The 24767-nt window shown below is 47.4% G+C and overlaps 10 protein-coding genes across 10 annotated transcripts; 5 read left to right on the top strand and 5 right to left on the bottom strand.

Moving 5' to 3' along the window:
- Nucleotides 1-44: 44 nt before the first annotated feature.
- N7457_004991 (uncharacterized protein) lies at nt 45-320 on the top strand (the record flags this gene model as incomplete). The annotated part of the gene is made up of 1 exon (XM_057176036.1): nt 45-320. One exon carries the CDS (start codon nt 45-47, stop codon nt 318-320), a length of 276 nt encoding a protein of 91 aa, XP_057033083.1.
- A 3212-nt stretch (nt 321-3532) lies between these two features.
- On the bottom strand, nt 3533-5257 carry N7457_004990 (uncharacterized protein; the record flags this gene model as incomplete). The annotated part of the gene is given in 4 exon segments (XM_057176035.1): nt 3533-4069; nt 4136-4499; nt 4709-4897; nt 4908-5257. Coding segments are annotated over 4 exon segments (1440 nt in total), but the record flags the coding sequence as incomplete, so codon positions are not given.
- Nucleotides 5258-6084: 827 nt separating this feature from the next.
- N7457_004989 (M20 family metallopeptidase) lies at nt 6085-7499 on the top strand (the record flags this gene model as incomplete). The annotated part of the gene is made up of 3 exons (XM_057176034.1): nt 6085-6177; nt 6225-7033; nt 7091-7499. The coding sequence occupies 3 exons, from the start codon at nt 6085-6087 to the stop codon at nt 7497-7499; spliced, it is 1311 nt and encodes a 436-aa protein (XP_057033081.1).
- Nucleotides 7500-9285: 1786 nt separating this feature from the next.
- N7457_004988 (uncharacterized protein) lies at nt 9286-9924 on the top strand (the record flags this gene model as incomplete). Its single annotated transcript, XM_057176033.1, has 1 exon — nt 9286-9924. The coding sequence occupies one exon, from the start codon at nt 9286-9288 to the stop codon at nt 9922-9924; it is 639 nt and encodes a 212-aa protein (XP_057033080.1).
- Nucleotides 9925-11015: 1091 nt separating this feature from the next.
- On the bottom strand, nt 11016-12155 carry N7457_004987 (uncharacterized protein; the record flags this gene model as incomplete). The annotated part of the gene is made up of 1 exon (XM_057176032.1): nt 11016-12155. The coding sequence occupies one exon, from the start codon at nt 12153-12155 to the stop codon at nt 11016-11018; it is 1140 nt and encodes a 379-aa protein (XP_057033079.1).
- Nucleotides 12156-13675: 1520 nt separating this feature from the next.
- Nucleotides 13676-13906, top strand: N7457_004986 (uncharacterized protein; the record flags this gene model as incomplete). Its single annotated transcript, XM_057176031.1, has 1 exon — nt 13676-13906. One exon carries the CDS (start codon nt 13676-13678, stop codon nt 13904-13906), a length of 231 nt encoding a protein of 76 aa, XP_057033078.1.
- An 867-nt stretch (nt 13907-14773) lies between these two features.
- On the bottom strand, nt 14774-15765 carry N7457_004985 (uncharacterized protein; the record flags this gene model as incomplete). The annotated part of the gene is made up of 2 exons (XM_057176030.1): nt 14774-15675; nt 15738-15765. 2 exons carry the CDS (start codon nt 15763-15765, stop codon nt 14774-14776), a joined length of 930 nt encoding a protein of 309 aa, XP_057033077.1.
- A 1690-nt stretch (nt 15766-17455) lies between these two features.
- On the bottom strand, nt 17456-19335 carry N7457_004984 (amino acid permease; the record flags this gene model as incomplete). The annotated part of the gene is made up of 5 exons (XM_057176029.1): nt 17456-18380; nt 18445-18593; nt 18647-18688; nt 18742-18943; nt 19016-19335. The coding sequence occupies 5 exons, from the start codon at nt 19333-19335 to the stop codon at nt 17456-17458; spliced, it is 1638 nt and encodes a 545-aa protein (XP_057033076.1).
- A 786-nt stretch (nt 19336-20121) lies between these two features.
- N7457_004983 (uncharacterized protein) lies at nt 20122-21705 on the bottom strand (the record flags this gene model as incomplete). The annotated part of the gene is made up of 1 exon (XM_057176028.1): nt 20122-21705. One exon carries the CDS (start codon nt 21703-21705, stop codon nt 20122-20124), a length of 1584 nt encoding a protein of 527 aa, XP_057033075.1.
- A 470-nt stretch (nt 21706-22175) lies between these two features.
- On the top strand, nt 22176-23260 carry N7457_004982 (uncharacterized protein; the record flags this gene model as incomplete). The annotated part of the gene is made up of 2 exons (XM_057176027.1): nt 22176-22195; nt 22255-23260. The coding sequence occupies 2 exons, from the start codon at nt 22176-22178 to the stop codon at nt 23258-23260; spliced, it is 1026 nt and encodes a 341-aa protein (XP_057033074.1).
- Between the last annotated feature and the right edge of the window lie 1507 nt (nt 23261-24767).

Raw genomic sequence — 24767 nt, 5'->3', positions numbered from 1 at the left:
TTTGTTTTTCTTTCTTTTGATTGGATTCAGAGGACGAGGCTTGGATGGACGAGGCTTGGATGGACGAGGCTTGGATGGACGAGGCTTGGATGGACGAGGCTTGGATGGACGAGGCTTGGATGGACGAGGCTTGGATGGACGAGGCTTGGATGGACGAGGCTTGGATGGACGAGGCTTGGATGAACGAGGCTTGGATGGACGAGGCTTGGATGTACGAAGGTCGGATGGACGAGGCTTGGATGTACGAAGGTCGGATGAACAAGGCTTGGATGAACGAAGGTTGGATGGATGAAGGTTGGAGGTTGGATGGAAATGTCTAGTACTGTCAGCCCCAAATTATGTTGACCAATCAATGAGATATAATGAGACAAACTGAAAACAGGTGACGACAAGGTAACAAACAACGAAGACATAGAGCAGAAGATGGACCACAGGAGAATGTGGTTGAGTCGTCTGAAGGATGCATGAACCTAGGTAAGTGAGGAAAGACGCAGAAAGTTGAAAATGGATGGCACAACTGACCAGTCATGTGATGAATGATGAATGATAAGCGTGACAGATGCCAGACATATTGATGGGGTATGTTGTTGTGTGATTGAGTTGTCTGAAAGACGAGTATAAGTAAGAACAGAAAAGAAGTAAGGTACAAGTGGATGGCACAACTGGTCAGTCATGTGATGAACGTGGACGTGACAGGTGCCGACGTGTCATAGGCATAGTCATCCAAGGGCTCATGTCGTCGGAGGTGGAAGTAGAAAGATGGAAGAAGTGGTGAGGCTCAAGTCAATGATGAAAGACATGATGAGGCTGAAGCTGATGATGGAAGACATGAATTGATGATGGAAGACTTGATGGAAGATGGAAGAGTGGATAAAATATTTGATGAAACGTCTTTGGTAGATGGTATGAAGAGTTGGGGAGATGAAGAAGGAAGAAAAAAAAGGGAGGGAGGAGGGAAAGGAGAGGGTATTTATACCCCAAGGGTCAGCAAGTACCGTTGTACCTGGGGTGTCCTTCAGGAAATGGCCGTTTTGCAACTTCCCTCCTACAACTATCTGCTCAGTGGGGTTTCCCCCGTCCCCCCTGGTTATGATGGCACTAGTGTAGTCCTTGATAGTCTCTAGACTCGTAAAGAGCATCTACGGCAGTGTATACACTCTACAGGCTTACGGCCCTGGATAGTATTAGGTGCGGCCACTCCCATGTATCATCCCCGACGCCTGGGTTCTCTCCAAGCTCAGACCCTACCCGAAATCATCCCATAGAAAGGCATCACGCTGTTCGACTGAAGATATAGGTCGTTGACATGCAATAGGATCTATAGATCATTAAGGTTATACGCTAAACCATGCTTGGCATGCCGTGCCGGGTGCACGGCCCGTGTGTCATACAGTGCGACAGGCTTGGCATTGTGTGCCCACTCAGGCACAGGGGTCCTCAAAACCTGCCACATGTGAACTCCTTACAGTAGTGCTGGGATTTACTGATGCCATAGGTTATGAGTTGCTAGAGTCTGCAAGTGGGCTCAAGTTTGTATCAGGTCTGAGACTGCGCTGTCCCCACATGGGCATGGGCGGATGCGGTCACACCAGCAGCACAAAGACCAAGATATCCAGAACATGATGTGGCCATGTCACGTACTGCTAAACAATATTCTCCTAGGCTTAGATTGAACCATATGTGAATTCTTTGAATCGATATTCGCAAGCGAGATCTGTTGGCCTTCAGACTCGGAGCCGTCGGTCTTGGCTGGGAGTGCACGGTGATTCATTGACCTTATTGACCTGCCTAATCCATGTATACAGAGCTGAATTCCCATCTTCTCGGAGCAATTTATTGAGAAACTAGGTCCCATAGAAGCCTTGGCCATGCCGATTGGGCTGGATAATGAATACGGCCCCCCAACGACACGTGCCCATTACCTAGATGGGCTGCGGATCGCATGTAGCCAGTGTGTATTAGAGGAACGACACAGACTGACAATCTGAGGTGGATACTCGGTGCGCTCTTCTCAGGATCTTGACGGCAGGATAACTTGGAGGGCTGGAGGGTGCTATCTCCTTGAAGTACTTTGCGACCAAGACGCACTACAGGGGAGTCTACAAAGAAAATGGATCTAGATTCATTATGAAGCTATTATGAAGCGGTTAATTCTTTGTGGCACTCTGGGGGCTACTCGAGGATCATAGAGGGCATGAAGATGCAGAACGTATTGAGTGTATTCGAGCATATATGAAGGGGGACTAGGGAATGAAATCGAGCTATGAGAGAATCATTGTCGCCCAAGACTCTCTCACAAGCATAGCGTAGTTTATGTGAGCGAGACCCCCTATTTTGTAGCCCTCCTATATGGTACTGTAGGTCGGTGCGCGTGCTTGGGTTTATCTGTCGCGGGTGACAGGATAAGTGCGTATGGGATTGCGGTAGCTAGGCTGGCCGAAAAGCGCGATATGTTTGGTCGATGAGAATCGGCGGAGACTTGCAAGGGTGGACGCGATCTGCTTTGTCCATAAAGATCAGTTGAAGCTTGCAAAATTGGAGGAGAGTATAACCGCCAGGAGTTGGGTTCACACCAGGTAGGATCCACGCTACCATTTGTCCTGCCTCCTGCCATGGGACATTTGGACGTGGGAGCTGGGTCTCAGAGACCAGGGGGACCGCTAGGCGCTTGTTATCCGGTGCAGATCTTGCCGTAGAACTCCGTAGTCTGTAGAAGATCTGCAAACTACCCAGCCTCAAGGAATTGGAAATAGCGCACGGTGTCCTCACGCCCCGATGGCACGGTTGGAGGCCTGCTGGGCCACTGTCGTAGGGTGTTGGGCACTCGAGGACAGTGTAATGTGTTCAGGGCTTTTATGCCGATGAGAGAGAACGGAAGACTCTCAGACACTTAGTCACAACCTTCTGCGCCCTCAGAAATTTCCACGCTGCGGGATTATGAGACAGATTTGAGTCGCGACAAGACATGGTGAGGTCAAGGGTGTTCGGTGTTGGGGTGTGATTTTCTGGTGGGAACATATCAGTGCGCGATTTACGCATGAAGGAAACAAATGGGCTAGAGAGAGAAGCAGGAAGAGAGTTGTATTGCAGAAAAAGTGACAAATCTTCAGAAGGGAGTTCGTTAGGTACATGGCTACCACTAGGTCTGCCACTAGTCCGGCCCCGATACTACCATCGCTTTACTATAACAGGTTCTTATAAGCGTGAGAGTGTCTTCTTTGTTTAGGTAGCTTACGAGGACGCTTTTCAAAATGGAATCAAAGTCCAGGTGGTCATTCAGCTTTAAAGGGCTCTAGTCCGAGGTTGACAAACTGTCGAATACCAACCTTGGAGGCTCACGAGTATCCGAGTGCTAGAAGCAAGAGATCGGACAAATAGCCACCTTTTCTTCTTCCACCTTCCGCTACTCAATAATCTGCCCTGGTTTATCTGGCTTGTAGACGGATATTGCAACATGTCAATGACAGCGTACCCCACTACAATATGTACATTACTGGTTCAACCATAAGACCCAAGCATATCGTGCTATTTATTACGCTACTGAAAACTCATGTTCTTGTGCCGTAGATACATAGTGTAAGGGAAAAGCTTGCACTTCCCCTCCTGAGTTATCGAGGAAATGAGAGTCTGGTCCATGAATGTATGTATAACTGCCTTGTATGATCTCGTCAAAACGCCTGCCAATATGGCTGAATATCTGCCCGTATCTACCAAGTTGTCTTAGTTGTATGGATACCCAATCCTTGTAGATTTCGTCAGATGTCGCGATTCCAGCTGAGAATAAGGGCCACGTAATCCGTACCATCAGACGGGGTTGAGTGTGGTGGAACTTGAGGCTGAGTTCTAGAACATGGGATGCGGCGCCTGGAAGGGACAAAAGAGTACCTCGAACGCGGAATGTCGGCTGGTCGTTGAGAATATCTTGGAAGCAGAGATGGAAAAAGACTATCGTGCGGTGGAAAATTATGGAGGCCCAGTGAATCATCTGGAACACACGACGTCCATCGCTTCCCAGCTCGCAGGATGGTGACCCTTTCGCAGCATTCAGCGGCGTGTCGTACTCCTCAATCTCAAGTTAGATTTACAGCATAAGCTAAGAGGATACTATTCACTACTGGATGGTTTGGATATGTACCACGATTATTGTGTTGATCTCATCGATGATCTGCTGGAACTGGGTATGCTCGTTTGAAACTACCTCAGCTGACACATTCCATTTCAAGAGCTCGGCAATTTTGAACTGCATGGCATGGCTCCGGTGGTGAAGTGACAGCCTAGGAAGGTTCTCCATCTCATCTAATCGGGCAGACCAGGGATATTCGCCGCCCCAAAAGCGAGAGGCACTTTGCTTGCTCATTCGATACAACTCAAACAGGGTAAGACAGCCAGCATTTTTGGTCTTCCGAGTCTCTGCTGAAAAGAACTTACATATATCCGCGTTGAGTGTCGCGGCGGGTGATGCGAGAAAGATAGCCGCTGGGGTGAAGAAGTACACTTCTCTGTAGCAGACTTCTCACTGGTTCTAGAAGTCTGCAAATCGGCCCCCTTCTGTGTTTGGTGTGAGGCAGCCTGATCTTCAAACGCAGATATCGAGGTCGGCAATGCGTGAGTAGCTTGTTTGGCTCATTCTAAAGAAGCGGAATGGTGTGATCGTGAAGAATGCTTTCAATACCTCCGATATGGATATCAATGGCGGCCACTCCGTTACACGTTACCAACCCTATTCTCATAATCCAACATAAGCCACAATTTTATGAACATAGCCTCCAATTTCTGAGGTGACTTCATCACATTGTTCTTCAGAGCATGGTGAGGGCTCGATAGTGCCCGACCATAGTGCATTCGTCCATTCAACTTGCCAGGTTCATCACTCAAAGAGCATCCACCAAGGACGTCCCTATCATGACACCTCAGGCGATGAATCTTCCCGGTAGTGCTTGCCAGCAGCATGCTCATGGGCATTGGCACTCATACCGCGATCTTTGGGTATGCATATGACATGACTGACCACGGCCACTGCTTTCCTATGAGAAGAACTAGCATCGAGTTTGGGAGATAAACGAGACACTCTCGGTCGAAGAACGATAGGGTAAGGGGAATTAGCTGCCGCTAAGCCCCCATACTTGTTGTCAAAGTTGATTCTTTGAGCGAGCAACAATGGGGGATTAGAAATTTCCGCGCGCAGCTGCAGGTGGTCGTGAGGTCTTGCTCGGCCGGCTTTGCGCGATCCGCCAGCATTCTGGTGTCGCGAATTCCTCCTGATTGTCTTCAAGCTAGTTGAAGTCGATACAGAGGTCGACTTGCAGGAAGAAGGATCACTCCTCCGTTCATACTTGATACGCGCGGTCGCGCACCGTCCACATTTGGGCTCCTCGTGACCTTCAACTTGCTGTTTCTCTTTGTCACATTTAACCTTACGAACACGACATGTCAGACATCCTATTCGAACCAATCAGTTCACTTTTTCCAATGAAGGATGAGATTCAGGGGTAGGTATGCAGTTCTGCCGATCGGGGATACCCGTCTTGGAACGAGGCTTGACAGGGGCATTATACGGTGTGCGTATCAAATGCGACAGCCGATGAGGATCCATGTGACTGTTCAGGATTCTTAGCGATCCAGCCGTTGATTCCAGTGTATATTCAGATCAGCCGTTTCTTATAAGAAGTTGAGCGGACCTATTGCGATGCACGCGACTGCACGCGAACTTATGAGCCCAAGTTCCAAGGGGTAACCGGAGACTCAGGCAAGAATGAGCAGGATTTACCGAGCGACAAACATCCAAAACTTGCCCAATTTCGTCAGACCTCGAGTGTCTCACATATTTTGCCGATTGGCTGTCTCGGCAACGGCTCTGTAGCCATATGAAGCACTCCATACGCCGCGTGCCGACAGAACTCAAACAGCGAGTATGCGAAGCTACGCGGGGTGAATCGACGGATAGTTGCAGTCATTGTCGAAGTCTGTTGAAAGATGGTTCACTCCCCTAGCTCTTATAAGAATGTGATGTGTTTCTACTCCGATTCCAGTGTTCTTTCTTCTAACACCCTTTTTGACTCAGACAAATCCAACAACCTGTTCACAATGGCTGTCCCTAATTCCCAGAACTCGTTCCTGGGCGATATCCAAGAGACGCTTCGCCACTATGATACGCAGCTGAAGGACATCAACCAGAAAGTGAGCTATAATTGGAGATCCAAAAAGCCCTAGCTAATTTTCTCTAGATTTGGTCGAATCCGGAGCTTGCCTTCAAGGAGTATTTGGCACATGACTTTATTTGTGAGCTCTTTGACGGGCTTGCAAGCAGCGGATACCAAGTCCAACGTAAAGCATTTGGCGTGGATACTGCGCTGGAGGTCAATTACTCTTATGGTACCGGTGGACGCACGGTCGCGTTCAACGCGGAATACGATGCTCTCCCTGGTATTGGCCATGCCTGTGGCCATAATCTGATTGCGACCACCTCTATCGCTGCATTCATCGCCACTTGTGAAACCATGAAGGCTCACGCTCAATCCTCCGGTGTCTCTGGGTTTACCGTCAGACTCCTGGGTACTCCGGCCGAAGAGTCTGGGGGTGGCAAGGTGAAATTGATCGATGCGGGAGCCTACGAGGGTGTGGATGCCTGCCTCATGATACACCCAGTCCCAATATTCCCAGAGCTCTCAGAAATACTGACAATCGCCGCTGTTGCTGAGGGTGGATACCTTGCCAACCACAAGGTCAAGGCCACCTTCATCGGGAAGCCCGCTCATGCTGCAGCAGCACCATGGGAAGGGATCAATGCACTCGATGCAGTGGTGTCAGCCTATGTCAATATTTCTCTCCTTCGTCAGCAAATTCTGCCGAGTCAGAAGGTCCACGGGATCATCGTGAATGGGGGCGATCGACCAAACATCATTCCTATGTCTGCCACTATCGATTATTACATCCGTTCTCCCACTAGGAAATCCTTGAAGGTCCTGACAGATAAAGTGATCAACTGTTTTGAGGCTGCCGCAACTGCTACCGGCTGCAAGCTTGAGCTTGAATGGTGTGTACACAACGTCTCGCTTTTAGTTTAGTTGAGCTCAGCTGATCATTCATACAGGGGCGTCTCATACGATGATATGAAGAGCAATAACCCGCTCTGTGAAAGATATCTCTCGGCAATCAGGAACATGGGTCATCGTGCCTTGTTCGATAATTCCCAACAGAAGCGTAGCTTATTTTCCGGAGGTTCCACCGATATGGGTACGTTTGACTCCTTTGATGATCTACGAAAATTCGTCTCACAACTCTTAGGTAATGTCTCTTATGTCGTACCGGGCTTCCACGGACTCTTCTGCATCCCAGTTGATGGTGTCAACCACACTCCCGAGTTTACTCAGGGGGCAGGATCCCAGGAGGGCTTTGAACGAGGCATTGCGTGCGCAGCTGGAATGGCAGAGGTCGCCTGTCAGGTGTTGGTCGATGATAAATTTGCCGAGGCAGTAAAAAAGGATTTCCAGAGTGAATGATCGGAAATCATTCTTGTTGTGACCAGAGAGGACGGGTGCCTCGGTCTAGGTATCGTCGGCATAGTAGATAGTTTCGGGGCTTCATTTCCAATTCCCCTCCGATCACCGCGTGGCTCTCAAGAAACATGTAGCCAATAGAAGAAAGAGGAAACAAATATTCGCTGCCATTACTCCAATCCCAGCCTTGCTAGTTTCTTGGCCCGGCTATCCAGTCAATGAAGCCTCCCCGGTGCATATTTAAGTGATTGAAAGTAAGTCTAGCTCCGTGGCCACATTGCTGGGCGTCAATAAGGAATAAGAAATCACATCAAGGTGAATTTTGTAGAGAGGAGCATTGCTACTATGCATTTTACGGTCTGGACGACTCATGGTGAGATCAATGTATGTATATTGAGGCCAGAGGACTCCGTACTCTATGGGCGAATCGGGCTCAACTGTGGTCGCATATATCCCGATCGGGAAAGGCTCGCTTCCTGCTTATACTGCTCTCGCCATGTTCCCTTCCTCCAACTCTAAGTCTGTCAGAGTCTGCTCCTGAGAGACGCGTCGAGATGCACTGTGGAGATGGTTGATTGATGAGAAGACTAAGCTGGGCTATGCTAGGAAGCTATGGACTGAGGGGGACACCTGACAAAGCTATCTTATGATACTAGATCAACTTCTACTTTTGAACAATCGATTATAAAATCATCAAGAATTACAGCAAGATACGCTCCGGGAAAAAATATAGCGGTGTGTTAAGCATCAGCTTCTCACAGCTGCTCAGTGTAGGGAGTCAATACGGCCTGATTTGCTAGGCTCTATGATCCTATAATCTCGGAATCCTACCTCTACCGGAACGAATATAACAATCCTAGCCGAAATTTAACGCTAGATTGAAATTCCCCTAGAATTCTCTCGCGTTAACGCCTCGTTTTCCTTGACAAAAGCTACTAGGTATGTTCTTAGAGTATCAGTTCCAACTTCAGCCCGGACCAGGTACAGCAATCCTACTTCCTTCCTAAGGATTGGTTGAATATAGAATGCTTGGAGCTATGTATTTTGCTTCCGAATGGGTGTATTTGATGCCGAGTAATGGGGAGCTGGCTGAGATTAACAGTACCTGGCTATCTCATGGGTGATTCGTTCCGAAGGGACAAGACCTCTCTTCTATTCTTGTATATACTGTGACTAGATCGCGGTTGAAACCGAGCGCATTTGCTGCTAGATTAGAGGGATGATATGAATGAAAATAGGAAGGAAGCCTACGTGTCCGACAATGTCGTATATCTGAAAATCTTCCTGTCTTCCTTTCCCGAGGATTAATATTTTCCTCTGAGCGCCCTCTGGTAGAACCTGACTTTATTTGAAATGTGAATTTAAATTCGATGTTTCTACAATGTCTGTGTAGGTGTATCCCGGCCAGGGGTCGGAAACTATTAGAAGCCTGAATGTACGAAATTGTGGAGCGAGAACCCGGTCATTTGTTTGGAAAAGACTGTAATACTTACACGCCTTCGCTAAATTCGAAGCTATACGGCTATATGAAACCTTAAACTTCAACAAAACCTTAGCCCTAAAGGTGAGAGGGCCTCGGATTAGTCCTAAGGTTGGGGAGGGAAGCTACCTGGAGATCCATTCCTTATTAGGCGGCGGCAAGGAGTATACGTTATACATCAATGATGCCCAGGTAGATATATCTTTCTACGGTTTCAAACCTCGATCCCAGCTTATATTCAATATTCCTGTTTTCTATCTTATATCAAACTTTACCATACGAGAATCGTTTCATTATCTCCAAAAAGAAATGTCCGAACTACTTGGAAGCCAAGAATCGAAGCCAGTCTCCGATTGTCATCCTTCTCCACAATACCACGTATGCGAGCCGAGCCCAGATTTACTCACCTCTGTCATCGAGAACGAGCATACTCGCCGGTTAGCAATGCAACAGTATACGAAGTTAGAGACAAAGCTTGAGGACTTAGCAGAGAATCACCCTACGCACGACGACGGTGTCTCGCCAATGATAGACTTCCTTGAAAAATTGTTTCTGGCATTGACAGAGATGATACAGTTGGTTACAACATTATCAAATGTTCTAAAAGAACGCCTTGAAACCCCCGAAATCTATATCGCTATGGAGAGACTCTCCGACAGTGAGTTAAACCGAGCTTATGCTTCTTTAAAGCAGAATCCCAACCGCCAGATGCGAAGAGAGCTATCCCAGAACTCTCAGGATGGCGATGACTATTTTTGCTCTTCTGGGCGGTTACCTGAGTCCTCAAAGGTGGATAATATGAATGACAAACTTGGCCAAAGCCCTCCATCCTATGATATAACGGCTAGTGTTCAGAAATTGAGGGATAGTGCTCCCGCAAAGCCGCCTCGGAGTTTTTGGAAGAAATTTTTGAAATGGTCAGGAGAAGTTGGATCGCACGAGGAGTGATCGTCATTGGATGAGATCACTGAACGTTGCTGTTTATCTTGCTTTAAAGCGTCGTGAATTATCGATGTGAATGGATCTGCTTGATGAAACTCCTAATGCTGTCCAGGTGAAAACACTTCTCGCATCCCGTGTATGAAGCTATATATAAACCAGGCACTAGAGCCATATTTTCTCGAGATTTTACCACCTAGGTGCTTAGGTTTCTATAGCAAGATGTAGTTGGTTCATTCAATATGTTACTTCTAGTGATTGTCCTTAGATTCTATAGCGGAAATATTTCTTTTGTGGTTCTTAACTATCATGGATGGTAGTAGGATTGGAGCACCCTAGGCACGAGTCGCTCCTTCAATCCATTCATGATTAGCCAGAGCCGGCAAGGCTTTTTACCGATACCAATTCTGATAAGAGTGGCTCTGAAGGAAAGGATATTTCTTATACATGAATTAGGATTGCGAGAACAGTATCCGAAACTAATGGAGTATCTAATCATTACGCAAACAATCTTTCATGGCGGAAAGAGCAAAGGCAGCGCAATGAAAAGAGAGTTCAGGCAACTCGCGTGCAGAGCTGGGCGTTTAGCGAGATTAGTTTCTGTATCTACCAATGTGACCAGACTGCCAATTTCGTCTGTAGCCGCCGTAATGTCTTATGACCCCGATATGATAGCTAGGCGCTTGATGCATTAGGGAAACATCATAAGCATTCTAATTCGTTGAACAAGCCCGAAGAGCTACAAGTTTTGTCTAAGTTTTGGGGGCTGTTTGCATCCTCCCCCAACCAATATTCTTGTGCTTCACTGATGTGATGAGCTTTCCTTTTGGGAGCCCCGGATAATACAAGCCTCTGGAACAACACGGTAATGCCATTGAAGAACAAAGCAAGCTACTTGATCGAGTGCACACATTTATGAAGATCTCCGGCCAGAGAATATCCTCTGGAGCGAAGAGCTCGGACGTGCTTTGATCATCGACTTTCATCGCACTACGTTGAAGCGTCGTCTCATTCTTCAGCGGCTTTGAGAGCTTTAAACTATAAAGTATCGAAGGAGAGGCATGGTTTCGGTAGCACCATAGCTCAGGCCTAGGTCTTATTTACGATTCAGCACAGATCTCCATCCTCTCCCTCTCTACCCTTTCCTTCTCTTCCCTCTCCATCTCCTTCCATCTGATCTCCTTCATCCGTTGAATCCATCCCACAGTGTACTCATCTGGATCCCAAGTGAGACGTCCTATGCTCCTCTCTTTGAGCTTCAAAGCCACGTATTCCTCCATCAGATTCTTCTCTCCGGGTTCTAAGAGATGAAGCCTCTTGCGCCAAACATCGCAAGTATTGTCGTCTGCATCTTGTGTCTTCCCAAAGAACCGCTGATCAATCTTTTCCCAGTATATGGCATCGAAAGCAAAATTTTGCCTTGCAGCATACATGATCCAGAAGTTTCCACTCTGCCAGCTGTCCCGCATCTGACTAGACAGCCGCTGGCTCTCAAGTAGCTGTTTTTTCTGAATTGCCTCATCCTCGCATTTCCGCATGGCCCCAAGAAACGTCTGAAGCGGTTTCTCATACTCTGCACACCATTCATCTAGACCCCCAGGCCAATCTTCTGGCTTTTTAAGAAGCAGCCACCAAGGTGGTGCATAAGTAAATTCAACCGGAGCAGCATAGGTAAACTCCCAATCGACGACTCCAATAACTTTCTCGGTTTCATCAATCAGAACATTTTCGGGTCGAAAATCGTCACACCATACTGGAAATGGGCCATTATCCTGCAATATCCATTGCTGCCTTTGCTCCGGGTCTCGAACCACTTTTCGGAAGAGAAATCTAGCAACAAATTTGCGCCGGAAATTATCAGCTAGGACATCAATGTCAATATCTGCCTCAATATCTGCCTCATTCCTTTGGCTTTTGAGGTGTGAAAGATGCAACTCCGCCAGGGCTTCAAAGTATGAAGAAGCTTTGTCATATGTGGTAGTCGGTAGTCCTGATCGAGGGAGCGTCCCTAACTGAACAATTTCGTTCATAGAGTAGGTTAACGGCCGACGTGACGCTTCCCATATAGAATCGTCATTCTTGTGCAGAGATCCTATCCGGCTCAAAGAAAGTGTCGCCAGCGAGAGAGAAATCTTGGCCAGTTCTTTGTAGAGAGATTCCAGCCTAACCAGCTCAAGGCCAGGATTAAGTACAGGATTCTCTCCCGCTTGGCGTCCCGGGGTCTCAAGAAGATCACTCATACTTTCTTTGTGTTGGATATACTTTTTCTTCGGGAAACATCACAGCACCCGGCAGTGGGAACCGTATGACAGCGCAAAAGTTATTGGTAAAATTCATCTTGAAACAGACATTGAAACCACCAGTGGAGAGGAACTCGAAAAGTTCCCATTGAAGGTCGCTAAACTCTTCAGAAAGAATGATTCCGATGTCATTGTAGATGTCCCCATCGGTGCGAAGAAGTTCTGGCCAGTCCTTCCAGATCTGTGTGCTTATTGCCCAGGCAACATCGTCGTAAGGTTTACATGTGGGCATTTTGAGAGGAATGAATGAGAAGATGGTTTGACGAAGATAGAAATTTTCAGCGCCTTTTAGATGACATAAGTTGCTGTGGTGCATGGACAAATATAGGGATATGCAAATATGCAGCAATTATTCAGTTCTCTGACACTGTTATGATATCGTATAAGTTGAAAACGAAACTAGAAGCCTTCAGAATAACCCATAGATCGTATGCTTCTCGTACATAAATGAACCAAGACATCCTCCAAAATAATTAAATGTTTCTCCCAAGAACATCTTGTTGGACACATTTCACTGGACGACTCGAAACATATAAGGTAAAGCAAGAAACCCCTATCTTCCTTAGCAGCGTGCAGTGGTCCAGTACTAACTAGTTAGCCAAGATATTTTTATGAGCTATAATGTCTCCACAGAAAGAATATGATCAGTCGAAGCCAGGCAATGGCGAAGAGGACATCATAGGGGCTGCCTGTGGACCTCGCATGCCTCAGCGCCCGCAGGTCGCAGGTGGGCTCAACTACGACGCAAAAGCTGACCTCACCTACGACCCACCCAAAAAGTGGGGCAAAATTAATTAGATTACGATCACATGACAGGAAGCATGTAATAGTATGTATGAAGTAATTAATTCCTAAGCCAGAGTGATTAGTAATAGGTTCTTAACCTATTACCCCTATGGACTTCCGTTATGATCTTTCATTTGATCATGATATATATAGAGGTCCTACCACTGCCTACTGTTTTAGAGCTCGGGTAAAATTGAATGCATTCGTAATGCATTAACCCTATCTACCTTATACTTATTATTTTATTATAGTTAGTAAAATTAAATGCATTCGTAATACATTAACCCTATCTACCTTACACTTATTATTTTATTATAGTTAGTGTATAAGGCAACCTAGTAATATCCTTAATGCATTATAAATAAATGTATCTTTACTAATTATAGTGAATAATAGGTATAAGATAGATAGGGTTAATGCATTACGAATGCATTCAATTTTACTAACTATGATAAAATAATAAGTATAAGGTAGATAGGGTTAATGCATTACGAATGCATTTAATTTTACTAACTATGATAAAATAATAAGTATAAGGTAGATAGGGTTAATGCATTACGAATGCATTTAATTTTACCATAATATTATTTTCTTCGTCACATCAATACTGCTTACAAATGTTTTCTGAGTAGACCTCAACTACGGATCCACCGGAAGTGGATCGAAAGTGGATCATGGATGAGCTCAGCTTTTACGTCGTAGCTGAGCCCACCTACCCACTGCAGCGCCCGTTTTATGGCAACGAAGGGGGAAACAACTGGCACCAGGATAACTGGGAGGGCAATAACAATAATACCAACACTTGGAATCAGGATAACTCTCATGGAGGCCACAAAAACACCTGGAACCAGAGTGGCTGGAAGAACAATCCTCATAACCAGAATACGTGGAATCAAGGACGTTGAGAACTGCAACACCTAGTAAATCCCCGTTGCGCTAGTTGATTCTACTTCAAGTTTTCCAAAGCTTCATCGCTTGGGTTAAAATGTTCTTCGTCAACCGAAATACACTTTCGTTGCCGTCCACAGTTATCTGTCAATGGTTTACTTCATTTGAATCAGTAATTTTATGGACAAGACGTAATTGTAGTATTGGAAATTAAATTGAAAATGCAAGAGCCTCAGCTCCCATGATCCAAGTTTGTTTCTCAGTCAGGGATTTCAGATTGAGATCTCTATCTCAATACATGCCAGAAAGGTATACACCCCATTTAACCTGAGACTTACCCTATTTTTAACGCGTGGAGATTCCCTTTGCGAATTCCAGCTTTTGGACATCGCGGAGACAGTCTCCACAGCGATAGAGTGGTGTGCCCAGGTACGATTGCTCGCCGAGTGTCAATTGAGCTCGAGGTGCGGGTACTGCCTGACAACATTCCGTCTGATCCTAGATCTTCCTTCGTTATAGATCCAATCGTCTTCTTCGAGCCTGGCACATGTGATGCCTAGAAGTCTGGGTTCATCGAGTGTTATGGGTCATACTTCATGCCTTGAAGTAAATTTCCAGTGACATGGTCAAGGCTGCCTCCTTCTGTCATTCGGGTGGCGGGCAGGCTTGGTCTCGATGTAGATGGCTCCATGGTTTGGCACGCCAGCAGATTCGGCAGGGTAGACATTGGAAGACATGATGAGATTCCGAATTTACAAGAAATTCAAGCAACCAAGATTGAGGGGAAAGCTTCGGGGCGCGAGTTTTAGCTAAAGAACATTGCTCGCAGTGCTGCTTCTGATGTCTCTCGCGCAATCATAAGTTCAGCAGTGAGTAGGAGTGAATCATTTAAGTAGGGGCACATGGCCAAAATGTTTCATTGTGGGTGGGCGTTTCGCCCATGTCACATTGAAGCCTGAGAGAGCTACGATTCTGCGAAGAAGTGCGCATTGGATCTCTTCTGGCCAAGTCAAGATATCTTTCTTGTGGAGACAGGGAACCGAAGTCAGGTCTATCACCTCTACCTGATCGGCGCTGGATTCTCTCGTTTCCTTTTGCTGAAAATGATCCACGTCAAACCAACCACCATATTCTTCTATTGCACAATCACTCGTCGGGGCATTCTCAATGCGAGATACAATGGAGTTTGAAGGCGATCCCAATCGTGCAATCTCGTCTTCCATCCGGTCAGTCCGTTCAACGTTCTCAGCTTGGAACTCCCTTGATGACAGCTGAGTGGTCGCCTCGCTCTGCCCTGAGCTGGAGCAAATAGAAGGTAGAACCTGGCTGGCAGGAACTGTACCTGAAATCTCAGACGAGGTCCGTTTTTCAGCATGACATTCCTCTGCAGCGCTTTCTTGTAAACTCGACACGATAGTGCCCCTTCTGTCTCTACCCAGCAGCTGTCCTGGGGATAGCGGGCCACCTTTCGAGAATTCATCGAAGCCTGGATGCGAAGCACCGGAGCCAGCCTCCAAATCCTCGTTTGGTGAGTCAGAATCAATATTACTTATCACAGCATTCCAAAATTCTTGTGTGCACATGATTTCGGTGTCAGCATCGGAAGAGGGCTGGGCAGGCAGCTTATCAGTGCTGAAGTTGCATTCATCGCAGTGGATGACAATAGGATTGGAAGGCGATCCAAGAGGTTCCGAGTCGCTGATCACTATAGGGTTGCTTTCGGAACCGAGCTCATCACCCTCACGGGGACAAACTCGCACAGTAGCAAAGCCGAAAGAAAAGTAGTCTACACATCGTTAGATCGTTCTATGAACCCAAAAGATACAGGGTGGAACAAGGCTCGCATACCCATTTCTGGAGCGGTATTCACATTCATGACTGAACGAGACCTTATCGATGTGAATTGATCGTTTCTTGCGTGAGGAGCGCGAGGAGAAGCTATTGCTTGGATCTTGGGACTTGGTGAGTTTGCGAGAACGGTGAACTTGCGGGCCGTCTGTCCAAATTTATAGAGTGAATGCCATGGTGAACAGCTGGGCTCACGGGGCAGACAGAGTAGAGGTCCCAATTTTAGATGGAACACGCCTTCGCCGCCGATCAAGACACCTCCTCCAATGATTCCAAGGCTCACCCTGGGCCAACATGCCCAGAACGAAGCATCGCCAGTCCCTGCCCGTTCCAACTTGCTTGCTCCAACTTTTGAGACAACCGACTACATGCAATGCGCATTGAGCAATACTGATTTCCAATCGTTCCGCCGCTCAAAAGGCCGAGGCAGAAACCTGAGTCCCAAAATAGACGGTGGATGCTGTGATATAGCTCAATCGCCCCATACCTGCCAATCAATCCTAACAATGCAACTCATGTCTGAGTAGAATCGCGTGCCCGCGAGCGCCGGCTGCACAAGCAAACCTCATCGTCTCTGCCAATGAATTGTGTTTCCAACAATGGTTCTGGTCACAGGGAGCGTATGATGGCGAAGATCAGAACGGGCAGGTCCCAAATGCGAGCGCGCGATAGACCGCTGGAGGTTCAAGGAGAACATGCATACGGTGGTCATCCCACGGTATCGCTTCGCATTTCTCGGAATCAGTCTAGTCGCAATCATTTCGATATCTCGAAGGTCAAAAACACTCGCAGTCGTCACCAAAGAGAAACCCATCACTGAGCCGGCCTCCGGGAGTAACTGGCCGGTAAGCTACTAGCAGCTCACGCCATCCGTGAGCGGTATATCATGATCACTCCAAGACGCAGATAGATTTGTCGTAAAGATGTATTCTCTAAGAGCGTAGATTGAAAACATGCGCACCTAGCAACTCGGGTGTCAACACCTCAGGCGGTGATTCTGCAAGCGGTCGTCGCCACGGCCCGTCTCATCTCCGGGGCCGCCCTCGGAGTGAACGGACGAAGTCTCTTCCGGAGAGCGCGGTGGGTTCATCACAAGAATCGTGCTGCGAAGCCGGCGAGAGGACGCGAAGCAGGCTCCAGAAAAGGGAGTGGCGAAGCCCCGGAGGTCTGCGAGCCGGATCAATAGCAAAAATGCCTCACCTGCAGAGCACGGACGAGGAGAAAGAAAAGCGGGCGGGCGAAATGTAGCGAGAAGTTGAAGGGGCGATGGGAGGGATTATATAGAACCACGCAAGGAAACGGATAGGATGAAGTGCACTAACTCCAAGGGTTCAAAATAGATTTAAGAGAGCAGCCCTTCATCCAATATCCGATATGGTGTAGTGGCTAACATCGCCGTCTCTCACACGGCAGCCGGGGGTTCGATTCCCCCTATCGGAGTTTCTTTTTTAATTTTTTATGCCTAATCCTGGGCTCAGTACCTTCAATGCTGGCAATTTCTACGGAGTACACAAACCGTCGTTCTCTTTTAAAAGCACCGGACTCAATGGCATAGAACATAAGGTCCACGGCCGGGTAAAAATCCCTGCGAATCCGCAGCACACTGGTCAATAGTGATTGTTTTGATTGCAAACATATTTGTTCATTATAAACAGATTATATCATGGGTATGCACATATATACATGCAAGGTGAAATTGTCTGCGCGGGTAGACCAAGTCATAGGAAAATATATCTGCACCCCAAAATCAGAAGAACAACCACTGTCCAAATCGTTGAACTTTGCCCCAAGCCCCCATTCCTTTTTTCTGTAATCATACTCTCGGGTCCATCCTCCTGAGAAGGATCATATCGATCCGTTCGCAAATCCATCTCGGATTTACTAACGAATCGAGTTCTCTTGAGCAACTTCCAACCTAAGAACATGACAATCATAATAGGGATCTCAATGTAATATGAGACAAAGTCGACCCTCTTGAAATGCGGGCTGAAGCACTTCCACCCCTGAACAAGAACAAGGACAACATTCAGCCCAACAGCAAAAATCGGACCATATGGATAGGTCCAGTTTTTAAAAGGAAGAAGATGCTCAATCCCCTGGGCGCGGATCGCTGAGCGAAACCGCAGGGATGCAAGACAGATACAGATCCATGAGAGCTGATTTGAGACCCCGACGATGTTTTGTAGCCAAGACCACAGTTTTCCAGCACCGATGTAGCTGGCTCCGAAACAGAGACCGCTAATCACTGATGTCGCAAGAACAGCGACCCAGGGCACCTGGAAACGGTTGAGATGGCCGAAGAATTTTGGCGCATACCCATCGACTGCAAGAGTGAATAGCAACCGGGCTCCGGCGAAGAGAGCATGGTTTGCAGCCGAGATGACAGAGGTCATAATGACGGCGTTGATGAAGCTGCCAGCAACCGTGGAGCCGGCTTGCTGGAAGACGATTGTGAAAGGACTGGTTTTGGTGTCACCGTCGGAGAGGCCGGGATAGTTGTATGGCACATTGAGACCGATCATGAGGATCGAGAGGAGGTAGAAGAGAATGATACGCCAGAACACGTTGCGGACGACTTTGGGCATCGTTTTCGCGGGACTCTTGGTCTCGCCAGCGGTGATGGCAATAGACTCAGTACCACCACTGTGTTATATAGTAAGAATACAATTCATCGAATGTAAGCAATGGTGGGATATGGGTAGCTTACTATGCAAATGAGGCCGTGACGAAGACCGACGCGAAACCGCCAATTCCACCGACAAAGGGTGCGTCGCCTATGTGCCAGTTTTGACCGCCGATATATTTGTGGTCTGTATTTCCACCGCAGTTCACAGCGATGCCAAGAATGATAAAGATCTAGAAAGGCGATTAGTTGGGTCTGCAGGCATTTTACATAACATGGCACTCACAACGATGGTGATGACTTTCAGCAAACTCAGCCAATATTCGATCTAGATGGAATGGTCAGCTCTATTGTGACGAAGTTGAGGTCGCCCGTACATACCTCACCATAGACCCTCACAGACATGACGTTGAGCGCAATGACGACCACCAAGAAGATTAGACTTATCGCCCAACCCGGGAAATTATCCGTCCAATACTGCAACAACAGCTGTAGAGCAATGATATCTGATGCAGTGGAGACTGCATCATTGAACCAATAATTCCAAGTCAAGGCAAAGCCAAGTGCATCATCCACAAAGCGACTATGAAGAAAGTTAGTTGCCATTCAGTCTCGAAAAAGCAAAAAACAAAAATAAAAACCCGATCATACTCACCCAGCATAAGTACAAAATGATCCAGCAATAGGCATAAACGCTGCCATCTCGCCCAGACACATCATCGTCACAAAAACAATAGCACCAACGATAGCATATGCAATAAGCATCGAAGCAGGCCCACCCTTGGAGAGTGACGAGCCAGTTCCAAGGAACAAACCTGTGCCGATAGTACCGCCAATAGCAATCATCTGCACCTGCCTGCCGGACAGGCGGCGAGCAAGCTTGTTCGCATTGACGAATGGGTTATCGTGGACATCGTCGGTAGTGCCCAGAGACTGAGGGGGCTCCGCTGCCGGGTGTTTCTCAATGTCGGCCATGGTGCGGGGATATGAACGCGGAAATAATCTCTGTTACCATCTTAGCCCGACATCATATGCGATCGAAACGCCAGTCTCGGCAAAAACCCAAGATTCGATATTGTAAGCTTGAGACTCACCCGTATAGACAATGTTTCAGCCCTAACGTCGTGTGACCCACCCGTGGCAACTCTAATCAGAGTTGATGTTCGATAGATCCGATTCCCCAAACCGTCGGAGTCACCCAAGTCGAAAAAGAGAGGATAAGGAGAAAAACCAGGGGTGCAGAGAATTCTATTCGCTGATGGCGTGATTGAGGTCATGGATGGTGGAGGCGCTACACGAATGCAACGTCGTGTGAAGAGAAGTCTCGGTCTCCATTAAGGCTTACATCGTCTACTCCATACCAGTTGCCGTTTTGGGACATGATCAGGTACCTAGTACCCGTATTATGAAATAGAGCCGGAAAAAAAACATGATTAAACGGATATCAGTCGTTATTGGAGATCAAAAAGTGTTGGAGGAAAAGAGGGTTGAGACACTGGTGTTGTGAGTTGGGTTTTGGCGAAGGTATAGAGCACGGCCAGAGTAATTAATTCCACGGTTTCTGCCTGAATGGTGCCTGATTACAGGGTCACAGTGGACCTGCCATGACACATAAGAATGAGAATCCAGGTACATATACGGGAGTATGAGGGACTGTTTCAGATCCCAGACTTTTGCAATGCGAACACAAAAAAGGGTTAGAAGGTCTCTTTGGATAAAATGCATGTCTTGAAATACATTCAATGTCTTCCCTGTGTGGGATCAGCAACAATACTGCCGAAATTGCTCATCTGCATCAAGAATTGGCCACAGGTGCTCCATGAGTGTTAAGTTGACATCAAGCGAACACGGAAGGCTCGGAGGCTCTTCATGCTTAGTATTTCGGCTCAACTGTTCCTCTGTCGACAATATCATTGCCAAACCATCAACCCGAGATATTTCGGTCAATGGTGGAGAGACAAGAGTGGGCGGAATCGCATTGCCGTCCTCATCAGCGTCAAAATCAACACCAATGTACATTTCATGATTGCTCCATTGGCTGACGGTGAAATTCCCCCCACTGAAGCTGAATTTAACCCTGATTCGACCTTTGTCGGGCTGAGCAGCGATCCACTTCAGATCTTTATCCAATCTTTCTGGATTGAATGATCGCACGACTCCATGGAGAGCGGTCGCTACTTGCCATAGCGGACCATCTGTGAGAAGTTCATGTGACGACTGCGAAAGAATGAGCGGTGCAACAGCATTTGGGAAGTATCGCTCTGAAATGTTGAGGCGAGTAGGACCACGTAGATCGATGGAGCCCCAGAAGCCACGGGAAAAGCATGAAGCAATTTCAGATGCCGGTACCCCATGGGACTTCATTAGCTGCACTCGTGCACGATATACCTTTTGATAAAGGTATGCCGAAAGTGCCTCAAAGGTTGATACCCAGCTTCTTCCCTCGGGCTCTGTCGCCAGCTCTTTGAGATGCTTGAGTTGAGCGCCCGTAAAGCGCAACACACGTCCAGTAACTCGTCCAGTAATCTTTGACTGGCCATCGGAGACTTCGGTTTTGGGACCCGGGGTGCTTGATTCTGTATCATTGCTCTCTTCCAAGGAGAGAATGGATGGCTGAAACTCAATTGCTTCCTGCCGCTCATCATCAGACATGAGATTCGGATCATCGAGATATGACCGAATCACAGGGGTAGAGGGAAGGACAGGCCTTTCAGAATGAGCAAGGTTCCGATAGATTTCTGCAAGGTTTCTGACCAGTTGGAAAAATCCCGATGCATCGCAAACAATATGGTGCAACCGAATACCAAGAACGACGCCTCCACAAGAGAATCCCGTACGTTGAACGGCAAAGATAGGGTCGTGGCAAACACCCTCAATAGTAGGATCAAAAGGTGGAGTCAAAGCATTACCGCAATCCGGCAAGCTCGTCATCAAGATCCGACCATTTCCATGACCCATTGTAGTGAGATCCTTCAGCCGTAATTCACAGTGAGCTACAAGCAACTCGGCTCCAGTCCCAATCTGAGATATTTCGGCCGCTCGACTATCGGGGTCAAACTGCAGACGACCTGTGAGGTGTGGATAATAATCAAGTAGGCGAGAAAGCGCTCGTTGGAGCTTTGGAACCGGAAGAAGCTCGCATGGAGACAACAACGGCGAGGCCAAGTTTGCATGTGGACTTTCGTACACGAACACAACTTCAATAGGAACGGAAGGGAAAACCAGGTGATCCATGGGGCCTAATCGCCACTTTGGGCCGATGCTGGCTGCCAAAGTATGGTCTGCACAGCGAAGAGGGTGCCGTTCGATGATGTGAACATCCTTCGGGGGACCACTATCAACCATACTTGCTGATTCGAAACAGACGCAGGTGAAATCGAGAGAATCCAACTCAAATTGTTCGAAGAGGGGATGATGAGACAGGAGGAGAATTGGGAAACTGAGTTATGAAGGTTGAAAGATAGAAAGAAAAACCGTATTTATCTGTAGATGGATCGGACGAAGGAGGGTGAGGCGAAGAGATTCGACCGAGCCTTCGATCCGAGGAGGTGGGACCGAGCAGAGCGTCTCACGAAGAGAAGCATCCTATTGGGTGTGTCCGAGACTCGGAATCAGAACAAACGTTCTCCTTCTTTCGTCCGAATGAGTGTTGAGGTTTCTGTCCAACTTCGGACCAATACCCCTTCGCGCGCTCAGATAATCGCACGAAAGAAATAAGTCCTAGACATGGGCCTGAATTTCAGGGTACCTGAACCTGTCCAATATTTCCCACACTCAATTTCTTCATATCGGTCAAACTCAGCACCCGGGGAAAAATGGCGCCAAAAGTCTTCATGTAAGGCAGTGACAACCTGAGAAGCTTTTGATGAACCAAACTAACATGATTGACTGCAGCACTGGCGTGACAGGCCTTATCGGGGGTGATGTGCTATATTCTATCTGCCGTGTTCATACAGGCTGGGAATTAGCTTGTCTGGTCCGAACAAAGGAAAAAGGTCTCAAAGTCCAAAAAGCCTATCCCCAGGCGAGGCTGGTTTACGGAAGCACAAACGATGTGGACTTGATCGAGGAGGAAGCCTTTGCCGCAGATATTGTCTTTCATTCCGCCGGTAGCGATGAACATGTCCCTTCTGCACAGGCCATAGTTCGAGGCCTAAGTCGTCGACAAACCGATACTCCTGCCTACTACATCCATACATCAGGTGGCTTTGCGCTGGCCTCAGAGACCCTCTCTACTGGAAAGTATGGCGAGAGATTTGACAAACAGTACGATGATTGGGATCATGTGAATGAATTGACCTCTCTTCCCGACCATGCACCCCATCGCAGCGTTGACAAAGTGGTACTGGCTGCGAATCCCTTCAAAGTTCGAACTGCCATTATTGCACCAGCTGTGGTTTATGGTCAGGGGCGAGGTCCAGACAAGAGGAAATCGGCACCGCTTTTTGAGGCTTTCCTAAGACAGAAAAGGGTTGTCACCGTCGGTAAGGGCGAGAATATTTGGCACAATATTCATGTGCAAGATCTCAGCAAGCTCTATCTCCTCTTAGCGGAGGCAGCCACCAATGGTGGCGGAAAAGCTACTTGGAATGAACAGGGGTACTATCTGGCAGAAAACGGCTACTACATCAACCGGGAGATGCTGTCCCTCGCGGCTCGCATCCTCTACAAAAAAGGACTCGTTCAATCGCCCTCCGTCGATTCCATCACTCCAGATGAAAGCGACGGTATCTCACCTTGGTTAAAAGTGATGATTGGTGTGGACTCGCGTGGGATCGCCCTGCGCGGTAGGAAACTATTGGGCTGGAAGCCAACTATGCCAAGCTATGAAGACGAACTTGAGAATTCACTCGATATTGATATAAGGGATTTAGGCTTGATACAAAATCAGGGCCTATAGCTAGGGATGCAGCAAGAGTGTCTCCTTTGGACGGAATAGAACCCATATTGTTCATCTTTTCTCTCAGCAAAGCAGAATGCTACATTTTACGTGTGCTTTATTTACTGGCTTCATGCTCGATTCTGTAGCCACTATCTCTTAACTGACAATAGTCTACACATGGTGAAAGGGAAAAAGGAAATGTATACCTGAGACTAAGCAAATTAGGTTCCTTACAAGGGTAACCGAGAAATAACTCACTCATATTTAATAAAAGCTGGAGTCTTGCCATCTGTTCAAAGCGTGTGAATAAACCTCCAAAATTTAGGGAGAGTTAAACTTCACGTCCTCACGGCGACAGATTGGGTCTCGTTGCTCTTCAGGGGATTTCTTGTAGATATGCCCGTAATGGCATGGGCCATATATTTTCGGGATCCACGGGATTGACGTATGTGAAATTCGCCATGGTTAGATTCCTGGGTGTTGGTTGAAACAAAGAATTTCGATTTCTTCTAATGGTGATGGGTTGTCTTTCGGTTTGGTGGCCGAGTAAGAAGCTTCGGTTACAGAGGACTGCAAAACCACCTAACCAGCTTCACCAATTTACACTCATGCATTCTTTCTGAGCCGCACTGCCAGGCCGCTAGTTTAGGAATTGGGTATGTATGAATCGTCATATGTACATTGCGTCATGATCAATATGATATGGCAGCGCAAGGCTTCTTGCAGCTACTGAATCAATTACAGATCCTCCTCCTCCAGGACCCGGTTCTCCTACAGGCAAAATTCCCTAGGCATTCTATGTGGGATGACCCTATTTTCGCCCGAGAAGATGATACTATATTTGCAGAGCAAATACGGCAGTCCCATCTATCCTCTATTATAACTGTGCGCAAGAAATTGACTTCTCATGACGGCATCCACAGTTCAAAAAGAACAGCCCCTGCAATTCGAGTGCCGCAAAACAATGACAACGAATCGATCCCTCCGTGCATTCTAGTTCACCTCTCCACTCGTCGAAATACCATCGTCGCCCCCTTTCCCGACACTTCCTACGTGACGTCATGTGACATTGCCTCCACCGGGCTTGGAGATAGACTGAAATTTGAACATCAATGTCTACCCACCGGACCCCCTAATAGTATCGGGCATTGGCCACAAATGTCCCCCATAGTAGAGAAAACCCCTCGAGACTCTAATGCCACCAAGAAGCGCATGAGGAAAGGTACCCGAAGCTGCATTGCCTGTTAGTATCTACTGTGATTTTTTTCTCTCTCCAATTGGGGCTCATAATATCGATAGGCAGGAATCGAAAGGTTCGATGTGTCTTCCAATCGGACAAATCTGACTGCATACATTGCTTGAGGCGCAACACAGCGTGTGTTCCGCAGTGCTTAGCAGTTGGCCAGATTCAAACGAATGCCCACGCATGCCATGAATACCAGGTCCCTCTCACTGAAGCTTTTCATTCCCTACAAAAGCGATTGGAAGCGCTACAATCGCCCACGTCTACTCCCCTTATCAACTA

Source organism: Penicillium paradoxum (genome assembly GCF_028828445.1).
Source record: "Penicillium paradoxum strain IBT 22861 chromosome Unknown utg000004l_segment0_segment0, whole genome shotgun sequence".
NCBI lineage: Eukaryota > Fungi > Ascomycota > Eurotiomycetes > Eurotiales > Aspergillaceae > Penicillium > Penicillium paradoxum.
Note: the sequence above shows the minus strand (reverse complement) of the source record. Positions and strands in the feature narration are given on the sequence as shown.